The sequence below is a fragment of the Dreissena polymorpha genome, chromosome 7 (genome assembly GCF_020536995.1).
Source record: "Dreissena polymorpha isolate Duluth1 chromosome 7, UMN_Dpol_1.0, whole genome shotgun sequence".
NCBI lineage: Eukaryota > Metazoa > Mollusca > Bivalvia > Myida > Dreissenidae > Dreissena > Dreissena polymorpha.
The window spans coordinates 23,749,119-23,765,961 of NC_068361.1; the positions used below are offsets into that span (position 1 = coordinate 23,749,119).

The 16,843-nt window shown below is 39.1% G+C and overlaps 1 protein-coding gene across 1 annotated transcript in view; it reads right to left on the bottom strand.

The window, feature by feature from the left end:
* Positions 1-16,843, bottom strand: part of LOC127839535 (uncharacterized) — a 101,623-nt gene that overhangs the window by 53,754 nt on the left and 31,026 nt on the right. The window contains exons 5-11 of the mRNA XM_052367927.1: positions 16,479-16,555; positions 15,643-15,814; positions 14,925-15,079; positions 14,389-14,536; positions 4,208-4,362; positions 3,605-3,717; positions 178-301 (exon numbers count right to left, since the gene is read on the bottom strand). Coding sequence (XP_052223887.1) covers positions 178-301; positions 3,605-3,717; positions 4,208-4,362; positions 14,389-14,536; positions 14,925-15,079; positions 15,643-15,814; positions 16,479-16,555 — 944 coding nt within the window. The remainder of the gene's footprint in view (positions 1-177; positions 302-3,604; positions 3,718-4,207; positions 4,363-14,388; positions 14,537-14,924; positions 15,080-15,642; positions 15,815-16,478; positions 16,556-16,843) is intronic.

The window sequence follows — 16,843 nt, forward strand, 5'->3', positions numbered from 1 at the left end:
TTTGGCTTGACAACCAAATAAATAAAGATGGTTGCCCATGTAGGCAACCAATTATAAAGTTAGTTTTGATCCCTGTCAATTATACATTACGCAATAATTTCCATTCTGACATTATTTCTGGCGTTTCGTAAGTCCCATATATTTAAGAACAATATATAGCTAATAGTTAATTTTCACCTGTATATTTGTATAGACATCAAGGTTTGTTATTACTCCTGTTGTCTCTGACACCGAAGGAGATGATAGAAATAACTTGGTTGCAAACTCTGCACACATTTCTTCAGTACCAAATTTTATGGAGCTAAAAACAAACAAAAAAACAGCACTTTGTTATAATTCTTACACACATATCTCAACCCATGCGAAAGAGGAAAATATCTTACCGGACACAAGGTCCAAGAATTTTCAAATTTACCGGAACTCACCAGATTTTACTGCACCTCGTTCTTATTCAATAAACAATAGAAATTAATCCTTTTTAGAGTTTATTTTCATTATAATGATGGTCACATTGTATATAAATACAACATACACGAAAATAACAACTTAATTGAAACCCGTTCTGTGAAATTATATGGTAAAAATTTCAATTAAAAGTGAAGAGAGCTTTATGTTTTTGTTATACATTACAGTTTAATTATATATTAATATAATAATAATATTATCGGACATCAGACGTCTTTCGCATGGGTTGTATACCGTACAATTATGAAATATATAAGCATTATTTAATGATTGAATAGTTGCCAATATTTTATTATAGCGTTAGTTTATGGCTTTTCATATAATCATAAAATATTTATAATAAATGTATTGATGAAAAAAGGGGCATGAAGGCCCTGTTTGATAACCTGAGTTAATGGTCACAAATGGAAGAAGTCTTTTAGCAGGTGTCTAGCTTTTTACCACATGTGACCCAGATTTTAAAATTGAATATCAAATGAGGTCTCAAGAGTGGTAATATGCTTTTTCAAAGCTTTGGCCTATCAACGTAGTTTATGAAACGCATATTACCCATATTCGAATTCAGCCTAAAAATGTCAAGTTAAACTTTCTGATCAAGTTTCAAGATTTGAAGATTGAGTCACAAATGTTTTTCTAGAGGGGTAACAAGGTTTTTTAAAGATAAGACCTGGCAACCTAGCTTTCCACATGAACAAGATTCAAACTTTGACTAGAAATCGTCAAGATAAACATTCTGACTAAATTTCAGAGTTACATATGTAGCCTCTAAATAGATTACAAGGATTTTATAAGATTTGACCTGGTGACATAGTTTTTGGTTGCATGTGACCCGTTAGAACTTTGCCTAGAAGATATCAAGGTAAATATCTAACCAAGTTTTATCAAGATCGAGTCAAAAGTCTGACCTCTAAAATGGTATAAAGGTCAATCTTACATTTGACCTAGTGACGTAGCAGTGATTTTTATCACTTTATTTTGTACAGCCTGTGTTTTTTTAATTGGAAAAGAAGCGCGATAGACCATGAAGTTGAGAAGTTGGGAAAAAATAAACATCATTAATATGATTATAAACAAGGGCTGTTTGTAAAACATGCATGCCCCCCATATGGGCTGTCCATTGTAGTGGCAGCCATTGTGTGAGCACGATTTTTGTCACTGTGACCTTGACCTTTGACCTAGTGACCTGAAAATCAATAGGGGTCATCTGCGAGTCACAATCAATGTACCTATGAAGTGTCATGATCCTAGGAAAAAGCGTTCTTGAGTTATCATCCGAAAATCATTTTACTATTTCGGGTCACCGTGACCTTGACCTTTGACCTTGTGACCTCAAAATCAATAGGGGTCATCTGCGAGTCATGATCAATCTACCTATGAAGTTTCATGATCCTAGGCAAAAGCGTTCTTGAGTTATCCGAAAACCATTTTACTATTTCAGGTCACCGTGACCTTGACCTTTGACCTAGTGACCCCAAAACAATAGGGGTCATCTGCAAGTCATGATCAATCTACCTATGAAGTTTTATGATCCTAGGCGTATGCGTTCTTGAGTTATCATCCGGAAACCATTTTACTATTTCGGGTCACCATGACCTTGACCTTTGACCTAGTGACCACAAAATTGATAGGGGTCATCTGCGAGTCATGATCAATCTAACCATGAAGTTTCATGATCCTAGGCGTATGCGTTCTTGAGTTATCATCCGGAAACCATTTTACTATTTCTGGTCACCGTGACCTTGACCTTTGACCTAGTGACCTCAAAATTGATAGGGGTCATCTGCGAGTCATGATCAATCTACCCATGAAGTTTCATGATCCTAGGCGTATGCGTTCTTGAGTTATCATCCGGAAACCGTTTACTATTTCGGGTCACCGTGACCTTGACCTTTGACCTAGTGACCTCAAAATCAATAGGGGTCATCTGCGAGTCATGATCAATCTACCTATGAAGTTTCATGATCCTAGGCGTATGCGTTCTCGAGTTATCATACGACAACCACCTGGTGGACGGACCTCCCGACCTACCGACCGACCGACCTACCGACCGACATGAGCAAAGCAATATACCCCCTCTTCTTCGAAGGGGGGCATAATAACAGTATACCAATTGTTTACAAGTGCATGTTTAACTGCTTTTTAAAAATTTGTTTAAAAGTGCTAGGGAATTTAATTGCTACATAATAAACTCAATAAACCAATTATTGAGGTTATTGGAAAAGTTTGGCAAATTATTGTCGGAAATTTTGGTTAGATTTTAGGGGAAAATGTTTCTTTTTGCTATTGTGAAACAGCTTTTTCTACTTTTTGCAATAGGGAAAACAGCCTGTAAGAGGCTGTAATTTTGGGCAAAAAAAATCACTGCATACTTTTGGACTCACTTGACTCACATGACCATCATTCACACGTATGACTCACAATAAGTCAAGATAAACATTCCAACCATGTTTCATTAAGATTGAGTCATAAATCATGCCTCCAAATTGGTTACAATGAATTTGTATGATTTGACCTGGTGACTTAGTGTTTTACAAATGTGACCCAGTTTTGAAATCAGCCTAGATATTTTCTAGTTAATCATTCTGACCAAGTTTGATCAACAGTTGTAACAGTCTAAAAGTTGAGATTGCATGCCTCACACCCGACACTGCACGACACGACATAGGCTGATCACAATGACACACACTGAGCACTTCATGCTTATGTGAGTGAGCTAAATATATACATAAACAACAATTTGTACAGTTATGAAAACTCAAGGGCATAAGCCTAACAAACACAGGTATTTTGATCAATTGAAAATATTGAAAATGGAAAATGTGTTTAAAATCAGAAATATTTATTTAGTGTAGCGTGGTAATCGATTGTGAACAGTTGTACTCTTTCTTTCATATTAATGTATCCAGTTATCCAATAACTGTATGGAATTAGTCTAAGTGGAAGAAACTAGTTTAAATGGATTACAAGTGAACTGTGATGCTTTTTATGCTGAACAGCAATAACATATTATTCTAGTTTATTCAGTTTGTAGTCAGAATGCATTTTAAGTTTTTAGGGACACCATAATTAATACATGTGAAATCCATCAATGTAAAATATTTCAAGTTCTGTGTTTCACTTGGCTGATCTTAAATCTCACCTTGAGTCAACATTCTCTCTGTAGAGTGGTTTGGGTCCATCATGATCAAACCTCACTACAGAAGACTGTCTTCTCTTGTTGACTGGTTCCAAAGCAGAAGGTGGTGGTAGGGCCTGTAAATATAGTAATACACACGTATTTGATATAATTAAGTTGAGTACACATTCCCTTCAACGGTTCATACATAATAAAATGAGCAAACAATGTGCCCCATTTACACATTCCCAGCATAAAGATAATGAAAAAACCTCCAGCTTGGATATTTTTATTTAAATATTACATAGGAAAAACGACTGACACAAGTGTTGCAGTTTTCCACATATTAATGCTCGAGTTTGAAGATGGTTATTACTTATTTAAGTGTAAACAATTTCGCCTTGAGAGATTTATTTTAATAATAGTATTCAAACTAATGATTTTTGAGTTCCAAGAAATTATGCCACATCTTAATGTTATACTGCATCTGAATATTATGTTATCTGAGTGTAATATGATTTTTTTAAGATTTTTAGGTAATGAACTCTGTTCAGGAGATCGTGGTACAATATAGACTGACATGTTAAACATGTTTATAAACAATATGGAATGTCTTGCAAACCATACCATTTTAGAGGCAGGTTGCAACTGTAATTCTGGCTGCACCCGAGATACTTTTGTTTCAGGCAGACTAATTTTCTTGCTGTAACTACACTCTGGCTGGGGTCCATCTGCTAATGGCACGGATGCACCTTTTACAAAGCGTTCCATTTGACTCTCAACTGTAAAGGCAAAGTCAACTTATACTTTTCAATGTTCCAATGTCCACATATTTCATAAAGAAATCATAAAAATAATTATGTCCACTTATATTTTTCTAATATTTTATTCTTAGAGAGATATTTTAACATAAAAACTAAATAAAGATTGCCATGATGACTGAATGTTGCTTATATTTGGCTTCACATGCAATTTTATGGTTACAGAATTGTGCAAGATTGATAAAGATTGGATGAAAAATAAGGTGTCTATTCAAAACAATGGCAAGTGATTGTACATGTATTCGAAACAAAAACATGGGGCAATTACTCCAGTGATACTAATATGACCTTTTTTATACAATTAATTCTTCAAAAAACTTTTATTAATTAAAATCTTATGATTGTAGATACATAATGATTAAGTGATGATTGGATAAAAAAAATGAAGAATCTTTCCTACAGAAATCCCCTATTCACATATGCTTTAAAAGCCAATTGGAAAAAACTCTCTTGTTTAGGGTGTGATCCTATTGACATTTCACTTCACTATTAATCTTGTGTGTGATTGTGCAAGATTAGTAAAGATTGGCTGAAAAATGAAGTCTCTACACTAGCAATAACTTTGGTGATTGTAGCCTGATATTATTAACTTTCAATTCAAAACATAAACCTTTGAAGGCATTGTACTATTTCAATAAGCTACTACTAAAACAAGAGCTGCCAAAAGACAGCGCGCTCGACTTTTCGAGTGCTTGACAGTATACTGTAATGGGGAAATTGTTCATATTCATTAAGGTCAAGATAATATAGTCATATTCTAACTGGAAGAGGACCATAATTGAAACATATTGATCTTTTTTGTTTTAAAGAAGTGGTAAATTATAGACGATTCTGAGTTTAGGTATATTTTCCACAATGTATTCAACATTTGTAAAGACATAAAACAAACTAATAAGATTATATTTTAAGTTTGATATCAATAGCTTGGGTGTGATGGTTGGACAGTCTTTCAAAGATAAAATTATAAAAATAAATATTTGTGTTTTTTTTAACTTGTTTAAAAAAATATATTTCTGTTCGTGGGGGGTGGAGAGGGGGAATAAAGTGGGTGTCATTTATTAGATGATATTTAAACAAATAAGAAGAAACAAAAGGAAAACAAATTCCGGGGGGTGAGGGGGGTGGGTGGTGGGGATTCTGGGGAGTTGTGTTTGTGAAACACAATGACCCCTACAGCGCCGCTTTGAAGCCATATATTTTACCTTTGACCTTGAAGGATGACCTTGATCTTTCACCACTCAAAATGTGAAGCTCCGTGAGATACGCATGCATGCCATATATCGAGTTGCTATCTTCAATATCACAAAATTTGATATTTGACATTGAAGGATGACTTTGACCTTTCACCACTCAAAATGAGCGTCTACATGAGATACGCATGCATGCCAAACATCGAATTGCTATCTTCAATATTGCAAATTTTGACCTTTGACCTCGACATTCGACCTTGAAGGATGATCTTGACCTTTCACCACTCAAAATGTGCAGCTCCATGAGATACGCATGCATGCCAAATGGTGAGTTGTTAACTTCAATATTGCAAAATCTGACCTTTGACCTTGAAGGCTGACATTGACCTTAACCTTTCACCACTAAAATTTTGCATCTCCATGAGATACACATGCATGCCAACTATCAAGTTGCTATCTTCAATATTGCAAAAGTAATGACCAATGTTAAAGTTTTCAGAAGGACGGAAACGCCATATATTTGACTTTTGACCTTGAAGGATGACCTAGACCTTGACCTTCAACCACTAAAAATATGCAGCTCCATGAGATGCACATCCATGCCAAATATCAAGTTACTATCTTCAATACTGCACAAGTTATGGCCAATGTTAAAGTTTTAAGACGAACGCACAGACTGATGGGCAGTTCAACTGCTACCGGGGGGCATAAAAAAGGAAAAAAAATATATATATTTGGGGGGGGGTTCTGGGGTGGAGCCTGCGGAATGGTTTGGCTGGAGTCCATTGTGGTATGTCAGGTAAGTATTGTTTTGTCAAAGTATCAATCAAATCTGATCCTCAATAAAAAAGTTATGGCAATTTAAGCAAAATTTATTTATTTGACCTTAAGATTCGATTTCATTCAAAGGTCAAGGTCAAATTCAACTTGCCAGGTACAGTGACCTCATGATAGTTAGAAAATATTTGAAGTTTGAAAGAAATTGCCTTGATATTTTAGAAGTTAAGTGCATCTAAACACAAAATTTAACAAAATATTCAAAGTTACTAAGTCAAAAAAGGGCAATATTAATGTCAAAATGCCAACCAGAGTTATGCAACTTGTCTTGGACAGTCCCCTTATGATAGTTAGCAAGTGTTCCAAGTCTGAAATCAATAGCTATGATACTTTAGGAGAAAAATGGACCCAAACACAAAACTTAACCAAATTTTCAATTTTCTAAGTATAAAAGGTGCCATAATTCTGTCAAAATGCCAATCAGAGTTACATAACTTTGCCTGCACAGTCCCCTTATGATAGTTAGTAAGTGTTGCAAGTATAAAAGCAATAGCTTTGATACTTAAGGTTAAAGTGGACGAAACACAAAACTTAACCAAACTTTCTATTTTCTAAGTTTAAAAAGGGGCAAAACCCTAAAAATAAGTCTGACATAGTTAAGCAACTTGACATACACAATTGTCTTGTTGCCATAAAAAAGTATTCCAAGTTTGAGTTAATTATCTTTGATAGTGTTAAAATTATTTGACTTTATAAAAAACTTTAACAACGGCGACGCCGACGCCAGGGCGAGTAGCATAGCTCTCATTTTTCTTCGAAATGTCGAGCTAAAAACAAACCTAACAGGAAATCAAGAACCACAACTCATCTTTCCTTTACGCAAACATAAAAAGGCGATGAGCGGGGTGGGAGGTGGGACTTACCGATAACAGGTAAGTATTTAATAATTAAAATGAATTTTACTTTAAGAAAATTTGTTTTAATATCATAAATACGTTACCTGTTATCTCTAGCTGATTTTGCAGCTGCAGCGGCGGGAAGGTTCGCATATTTTTTCCCATCACAGCAGAACCCATATAGAGGGTTTACAGCCAGAGATAGTAGAATCACGTCCTCTTATAATCTTTGTTAGTACAGTATAGTACTTAATCCTCGGATGGCACCAGTGTACTTACGCCATAAAAGAAACTACAGTTTGAGCCACTACAAGAGGACCCAACTTATACAAATTGTCTTGTTGGCACTCAAGAGAACGAAGATAAAAAGAGGAGAAGGTTGTCGGATTCCTCCAGAAAGCAGCTTGAAGCACTTCAGATAGTGGGGTCTGATTAATATAAGCCCACGAAGCCGAAAGAGCTCTTAATTCATGCGGTCTTATCTTAAACAGGGATAAATCCCTCGATGAAAGAGAAGAATAAGCTTTCCTTATAGTCGAGGCTATCCAACGAGAAATAGAAGCCGCAGACACATCGCCCCCCCTTTTTAATGGAATGAAAAGAACCTCGAATAGACTTTACCTTTTTAAGGTAGAACTTCAAAGCCCTGACCGGGCAAAGGAGTCTATCATCATCTTCATGTCCACAAGTTCTAGATAGATTTGGAACTTTGAAGGGTTTGGAAGCCATAGAGGGGAGTTGATTTTTAGCAAGGAATCCTGACTGACATAACAATGTAACGGATCCATCAGAAGAGTCAAAACGAAGATGACTATCCTCGATAGAAAGAGCATGAATTTCACTTCTCCGTTTGGCTGAAGCCATAGTAAGAAGGAAAACGGTCTTGCCCCATGTTAGGAATTGTAATGAAGCCTGATCAAGAGGTTCATAGGGAGCCTTAATAAGCGAACCTAGCACACAAGCTAAATCCCATTTAGGAGCAAGTGTACGAGATACAGGACGACTAAGTTCCATAGCTCGAACAAGTTCTGAAATAGCTGGATCAGCACAGACTTGTGAAGACTAAGTGAAAGCCAATGTATGCGAAATCATAGATCTGTATCCTTTGATGGAACTAAGAGAAAGTTTCTTATCATCAAAAAGATAAATGAGAACATCCGCTATTCGTCTAGCAGAGGGATTGAGGGGATTAATTTTCCCTCGAAAACACCAATTGGAGAAGAGTTTCCAACGAGCATCATAGACTGCTCTGGTGGATTTTCTCCTTGCCGAAGCAACGAGGGTTGAAGCCCTGACAGAAAAACATTTCTTCTGCAAAGATTGCCTGATAACGGCCAGACGTGTAAGTGGAACATTTTGGGTCCGCATGTAGTCTGCCGCTTTGAGACAGAAGATCTGACCTGTGAGGAAGATTCCTTGGATAATCGTACAGGAGACTTAGAAGATCGTTGAACCAAGATCTTCTGGGCCACCAAGGGGCAATCAGGAGTATCCTGCAAGAGCTCACCCTGATTTTCCCCAATATTTGGGGAATTAGAATGGGTGGGGGATAGGCGTAAGCGTCCAGTTGGTCCCACGCGAACGAAAGCGCGTCGATTACCCACGCTGCTGGATCGTAAACTGCACTCACATACAGAGGAAGTCTGTGATTGTGTCTGGTTGCAAATAGATCGACCAGGGGATAACCGAACTTGAAAAAGATCTGGTTGGTCACTTCTTGATGAAGTGTCCACTCCGATGGAAGTAACTGGTCTTTGCGAGACAAACCATCCGCCAGGGCGTTGAAGCGACCTGGTATATATTTTGCCAGCAGATGAATGTTGAGTGTTTTGCAAAGAACAAGTAATTTTCTGGTTTCCAGATACAGGGATTGAGAATGTGTTCCCCCCTGTGCCTTGATGTAAGCCACCACAGATGTGTTGTCTGTTGACACCATCACACAAGAGTCTCGAAGATGTGATTGGAAATGAGATACAGCTAGAAATACTGCTCGCATTTCTAGATTGTTGATATGTAGGTGAGATTCCTGATGAGACCACAACCCTGAAGTTATCAGACTGAGAGGTTCCAGATGAGCACCCCACCCTTCCTTGCTCGCATCCGTTATTAGATATAATGACGGTTGCGGAGGAAGAAGGGGTACTCCTGCCAACAGAGTCTCCTCGTCTAGCCACCACTGAAGATGAGACCTTAAGGAGGGAAGGATTGGAATCTGTGTTAATAGATTGCCTGGAGACCATTTCCAACAAGCTGAGAGATAGTGCTGAAGAGGACGTAGGAAGAGACGTCCCAACTGCACAAAGTCTGCTACTGAGCTCAGGATACCGTTGAGAGAGAGGAATTCTTGAGCTGTTATATGAGATTGGGACAAAACCCAGTTGACCTTCATCAGAAGGTCTGATATACGTTGAATAGACATTCTGACCCGATTGATGTGGGTCAAGAAATTCATTCCCACAAACGTAAAGTCCTGTGAAGGAAAGAGGTCTGATTTGTCTACATTGAGAAAGAGCCCTAACGAGAGGAGTTCCTTCCAAGAGAATTCTAGGTTGTACAGAAGCAATTGACGATCGAGCTGGTGTAAGAGCCAGTCGTCGAAATACTGAAGAAGAATAATCCCGTGAACTCTGAGTTGTGATCCGACTGCCGACATTAGTTTGGTAAAAACTCGTGGGGCTGTCGCCAACCCGAAAGGCATAGACCGGAACTGGTAGACTTGGCCTTGAAAGGCAAATCGCAAGTACTTCCGGTAGTTGGGATGTATAGGAACATGGAAGTAAGCATCTTCCAGATCCAAAGACACCCCCCAGTGCAGGGGTTTGATGGATTCCCGTATGAAAGAAGGAGTCTCCATTTTGAAAGTTGGTTTGAGGAGATACATGTTGAACACTTTTAAATCTATTACTGGTCTTCAGGAACCATTTTTCTTTTGAACAAGAAAAAGACGACTGTAAAATCCTGGAGAATAAGGATCTTGAACCCTTTCTACCGCCTGTTTTTCCAAGAGCCCGAGAATGGACTCTGGAATATGTGGATGCTGAGATACCAGCTCTATAGGGACGCGAGAAAGTGGAGGCCTTTTTTCGAATTGAAAAGTCAGGCCTTTTGTCACAAGAGAATGAACCCATGCGTCTGAAGTAATTTGAAGCCATCGATTTGAGAAGTGGAAAAGTCTGGCCCCGACTGGTATTTCCGGCATCGGAGGTTGTGGCGGTAGAAAGGGAAGGGACCTAAGGCTGATAAGCAGGAGGTGCGCCCCTGCCGGTAGAAGGTTTGAAATTCCTCTGTCCCGGCTTGGGTTTGCCCTTTTTCCCAGAATCTTTATTAGAAGACTTGTGTGACAAAGAAGGTATGTTATAGGAAGACTGCCTATTAGGACCTGACCGTGGATTAAAAGAAGGCTTTTTAGAGAAAAGGTTATTTCTCTTAGCCGTCTTGAATGCTGGAACTGCTGGTGGCCTAGAAGCAGGATGCTTAAAGACCCTTGGCGTTGTCCAGAGTTGTTTCTAGCTAAAGAAGCATGAAGTTGGTCATCCTTGTCAGCTGTGATTGCTTCTTGTATCCTCCACCAAAAAGGAACCCTGATGTGAGAGGAGCTGTTCTGAGCGAGTTCATACCAGGTTCCAACAGGAAATCTTTAGGTAAAGAAGTAAGGATAAGATCTCTACGAATCCTTAGCATCTCGGACATTGAAGAAGCAGAAGTGTGAGATAAGGCCAGTGTGGTCCGTGAGAGATGAATTAACAAATCACGGAGTTCCTCCGGAACAGATTCTGACCAATCACACACCATTTGTAAAATTGTCGCTAGCATAAAGTCAATTTGGTAAGTCAAACCTAATGATCTACGTTCCCTCATTTCCCAAGTTTCCAACATTGAAAACGGAACAGAAACTGAATTGGAACCACTTGGCATTACAAGAGATAGCTTGCTAATGTCCGGATCTGGAACCGGAAGTTTTGAAAAATCCAACCCAGATGTTGCATGTGGTACAGGAGGTTTGTAACTTTTACTACCTTCCTGGTGTTTTGGATCAGCTAGTTCCTAAGGAATTTTCCATGTTTCTCCTCGTTTTGGAATAGTCTTATTAGCTGATTCCAATGATTGAAGAATAGATAGAACCAATGGGAAGTCGCGGGTCAGGACAAGCCGTCGACTAAATAACCCTGTTGGGATCAAATGTACGAAAAAGTTGTTCTGTCACAGAAATCGTCGCATTTGAAGACAGTTCAGCAGGTCTTGGACAGTAATCTTCACCAAGAGTACGAAACATCAGTTCATAGATCTGACCAATCGGAGCTAAATATTGATCCGTCTCAACATTAGATTCTGCATCTGAATCAGCCTCACTCTCTACAACACCAGTGGTTTGTATAGAATCAGCAGGAAAAGAAGTGAGAATATCTTGTACCGGATTGTAAGTGTCTGGTAACAGCGAATGATCATCCCCGACGTCAGTAAACTGATAATGTAAACCGGAAGATGGTAAATTATCAGCATTGACCGGTACAAAATGTCCCGCCGAATTCTGTATCCATAGTGTATCAGGATTCGACAGGGTAGCTGTAGGGGGTACACAACTAGATACGGTAGATGATACCCGTGGTGTTGACACTGACGCCGTAGTAGTGAGATGAGCTCCTGAAGATGCAATACGTGTGGCAGTCAACGTTGGAACCGACACATTTGGCATGGAAACATGCGATTCCATAACGGAATACGATGGTGAACGACTATACGAATGGTAAGTCTGATGCTGTCTACGTGAACGTTGCCAACGTCCTCGTTTCCTGCAATGTCGAGATCTGGATCGGCTGCGCTGTCGAGATGTGGACCGGCTGCGATGAGATCGAGATTTTTTGGAATACCGTCTCCATGAGTGACGACGTGATCGCTTATGAGCGCCGCGACGATTATAACTGCTCGACGAAGAAGAGCGTGTCCGATGTCCACTCCTTGATGAAGACGATGTATTCGACGACGAAACGGATGTAGAAGAATACGCCGATGATGAAGACCGAGTTCTTCTTGACCGGCAATTGGTGTTATCGGTGGCAGGCCTAACTGATGACTGTTGACCAGTCCGGACACCGGTCCGGTCCAGTCCGGTCACCGGACCGGACCGGTGATCAATGACCGGACCGGTGACCGGACCGGACCGGACCGGTGACCGGACCGGTGACATGACTGGACCGGACCGGACCGGTGACATGACCGGTGACCGGACCGGACCGGTGACCGGCCGGTCATATTATGACCGGTTACGTCACCGGACAAAGACCGTAGAATGGCGGCTGCCATGTGGTCTGACATTGATCCAGTCGTTTCATGATCAATGTCGCCGGTATGCATGGTGTGAATCATAAGATCTGATGACGATCGACTGACAACAACACCATCTTGCCCGGTACCCAGTGACTGACAAAACCGCTGGTCATCCTTGACCAGTGGAGTCATCGGGTAATCAACGTCGGATGGAGGTTCGTTGCGTTTGCGGCTGATCGACGTCCTCTGGCGACCTGCTTTTGTCCATACGTCGTAAGCCCACAAATCGCAAACCGCACATTTGTTATTAAATGTGCAACCGGTACATGCCAAGCAAGTATCGTGGGAATCCCACCTTGCTTTGATATGACCACAAGAACCTCTATCCTGTAAGTTCATTCTGAAATAAAAGAAGCAGAAAGAACCTACAAAAGACAAATTAATGATTATAAATTCAAATAAAAAGTTAAACCACAAAATGTAAACACAAAGAACGCTGTCCAATTGACCTCAATTACTTATTGGGGAATAGGCACGAATTCCTCGTGGTTCACGTGCTCATGACGTCATGTACATGAGCGACGATGCAAACAAAGAAACCCAGCAAAAGCAGAAATATGACAATTACTGCAACAAAAAGTATAGAAATATAAACCGAATGATACAAATAAAAGATAAATAAACTTTATCCTTTTAAACTCCGACAAAAACACAGTGAAAAGAACACATAAGTCCTGAGCCTAAAATAGGCGTGCACATGGTTTTATCCGGAAAGGAAAGATGAGTTGTGGTTCTTGATTTCCTGTTAGGTTGCATTGTACTATGTTTAACCTGATTTGGATTCTTATAGAGGTGGACGATTCCCAGCGCTTGAATATTTTCCGGATGAAATAACTCCCTTGGAAAGGGGTAAGCTAGAGATAACAGGTAACGTATTTATGATATTAAAATTAATAATACATGAATACAATGCGATTTATTGAAAACAATAACAAAATGTTTGTATCATAATAAATTCTCTGTTTCTGAATGCAACATAAAATAAATAAGAATTCGCTAAGAAGGTTACAAGTTCTCTATACAAAGAGAATTGAGCAAATTTAGATATTATTAATAGCTAAATTTTCTTCCCGCCAAATTGACTTTATTGCATGGTGCCATGTCAGTTTGGTACATGTATTTGCATTTTAACCTAATAAGGGCATTAGTCGAAATGTTGTGAAATACAAGTTTGACACAAACATGTTTTATTGCGGTCTTCTCATATTATTTATTCCTGCATAACATAGCACATGTTGTCATCGAGTTTCAGATTATTTTTTTTCAGTTTCGGTACTAAAGAACCAAGCCCTCTATAATATATCAAGAAAACTGAGAAAGGGAAATAAATTGAACAATGTAAACATTTGGGAAAATTATGTATTTGGTCACTGCTGAAGAAGGTAAAGAGTCCTTGAGTACAAATGTTTATGATTACTTTGGATTACTAACAGACTAACTTGGGTGGTGCGGTAGTCTAGTGGTAACACACTGGTGCACCATTCCAGAGGTCCCCGGTTCAATTCCTGGCCTGAGCACTGGAAATTTCAGAAATGCTTTAAGTGTTTTCCACCCAACTAGAGATGTACTGGTATGAAACCCACGTAATTCTCGCGTGTATTGGTGCTATATTCGCACCCGCATTCCTTGTATCACAATACTGTCTCTTCTGCTTGCTGTCTATTCAGCCAAAAAAAAGAACCCCATTGGAAATAAGTACTTGAACTTTCATGGTTATCCTTGACTGCAAGGTCAAAATAAATACATACATACATAACATAACCAGCCCTGGGTGAATACTTAATGATTCAATATCCTACTTGTTGTTCCAAATCCAGTTTGTTTAGAGGCTTCGAGAGCGAACGCCCCTGACTGCTGGATCGACATGACAGGGAAGGCGATTCCGAATCCTGTTGTCATCAGTGCCCGTCCTTTGCGTCCCGCTAGGTAATCCTCCACTCTAAGTTCCTGCAGAAAAGACATTCAATAATTAAGGGGATAATAAATGTTTAGCATTAATGTTAATTCAGGGATCCCATCCACAAAGCTTATTTGATTTTAAGAAAATATTCATATCATATTTAACCCTTTACCACTCAGATACCGTTTGTATTTCCTAAGAAAATCAAATTTAATTTAACACCCTTCTTAAAAGTGTATTTCATTTCATTGCAAATCCTGAGAAACTGATGAGCAGCAAACAACATAAACCTGAACGAGCTGCAAGTTAATTGCAGGCTGTTCTGGTTTATGCTGTTTGCATATTGCTATTTTCACTTTGCTTCTGAGCAGAAAAGGGTTAAAGGAAACTTTAATTCAAAATTTAAATCAAAATTCAGTCCAGTTCCAGCCATACCTCCAAACTTTTATTCTCATACTCCTTCATGGCTGTGATACACTGGAGCCGCGTATTGATGGTCCGGGTGGTACCTTTGTTTACCATTGTATCCGTGCCCGTTATCGGAATAAACTTTGCCAGTGTACCTGGCTGCTGGGCCTGACCGCTGCACCCTGAACAGTGGATTCCATACAGAATTCAAGACACATTTAAACCAATATGAGCCTTGCTCTGGGAATACTGGGCTTCATGCATGTGTGTAAATTGTTGTCCCATATCAGCTTGTGCAGACTTTTGATCTCAAATTGTCTTTTTTGTTTAAAATAAGTCTCTTTTAAGCAAAAATCCAGTTTAGGGGGAAAGTATTGTCCCTGATAAGCCAGTGCTGACTGCACAGGCTAATCTGGGATAAAAATTTCCGCACATGCATCAAACACATTCTCCCAGACCGAGGATCATATGATATCAGAAAACAAGGCCCATAACTTCGCTAAAATTCAATGGACCAGAACAAAACGCACACTTCATCTGTTAGTCATGTTGGTAGACTCAAATACCTAAAAACAGCTCAATATCTGAAAGCTTTGCGTAAAAAAATCAGGAAAAAGGTTATAGAAGAATTTCACACTTCATCTGTTGGTCATGTAGATAGACTCACATTCCAAATATCAGCTTAACATCTGATATTTTATAAAAAATAATACACTACTGTCTCTCAAACTTTTTAAAAACTTACTTGCACCAAAGTCAGTGGGCTGGGTGGTTTCCGTGGTGAATACGCAATACAACGCGGTGCGGGTTGAGATTTGCTCAGAGAACAGGTTGGAACCGGTCATAGATCCAGAACCAAAACTGGTTGAGGCCGTAGTCTGAGTGTCAAATGCTCGCTTATTACCAAACAGTCCTTCCTGTCAACAAACAGTGTGTTTAATATAACATTTTGAACAGAGGGCATCGTTTAACTTTTAAATGAAGAGTGGGTGGGAAGTTGTTGGTTCTGGATATTACTGCGTTGCTGGGTTCTACAGACATTTAATACATCTAAAACCATCAAATACTTTTACAAACTTACAATGAGTGGTAACTATTGCATGTATTAATGGTAAATTGTCATCGAAAAAGTTAAACATGATTGCAATCAAAATACAATAAAAAAAATCATCTGTACGAAACAATTAAGGTCTGACATATTTTCCTAGTCACGAGGTTCTTGAAGACTGCACAGCAGAAAACTCTAAAGGTGCATAAAACCACAATGTTCAAAGGAACCCTTTCATGCTAATCTGATTTGATACACTCAGACAACAACTCTACACCTGTGTAAGTATGCGAAAATGGCTATATGTAATAAGCATAAACCAGAACAGCCTGCGAGTAACTCTCAGTCTGTTCAGGTTTTATGCAATTTGCTGCTCATAAGTATCTAAGGGTTGGAAATGAAGCCTTTAAAACTTGAATGCAAACAGAAAAGTATTCTATTTTATTTGTCTAATTGACTTCGAATGCGTCAACATGCGCCTTAGTCCGAGTGGTAAAGAGTTAAACATCAAAGCCATCCTTTCACAAACTCACTGTTGCTGGAGTGGACATCCCAAAGCTTCCACTCCCCGTGCTGGCAGCTGGCTGGCCGAACCCAGTGGTCCCCGTGCCTGCGCGAAACCAAACAGGTGTGTTTACATAAACAATATTTTTAAATAAAATTAATTTTAATTATTAAATACTTACCTGTTATTTCATGCTTCTTCTTTCTAAGCGGAATTAACTCATCCGGAATTTTAACTGGGAATCCGCCACCTCAATACCGTAATACAGGCCAGGTTAAACATAGTGCAATGCAACCTTGCCAAAAATCGGTAACCAACCCTCATTATTCTTTCAATATATATACAAAAATATTAATAGAATAGCGGGGTGTGAGGTGGCACTTACCGATAACA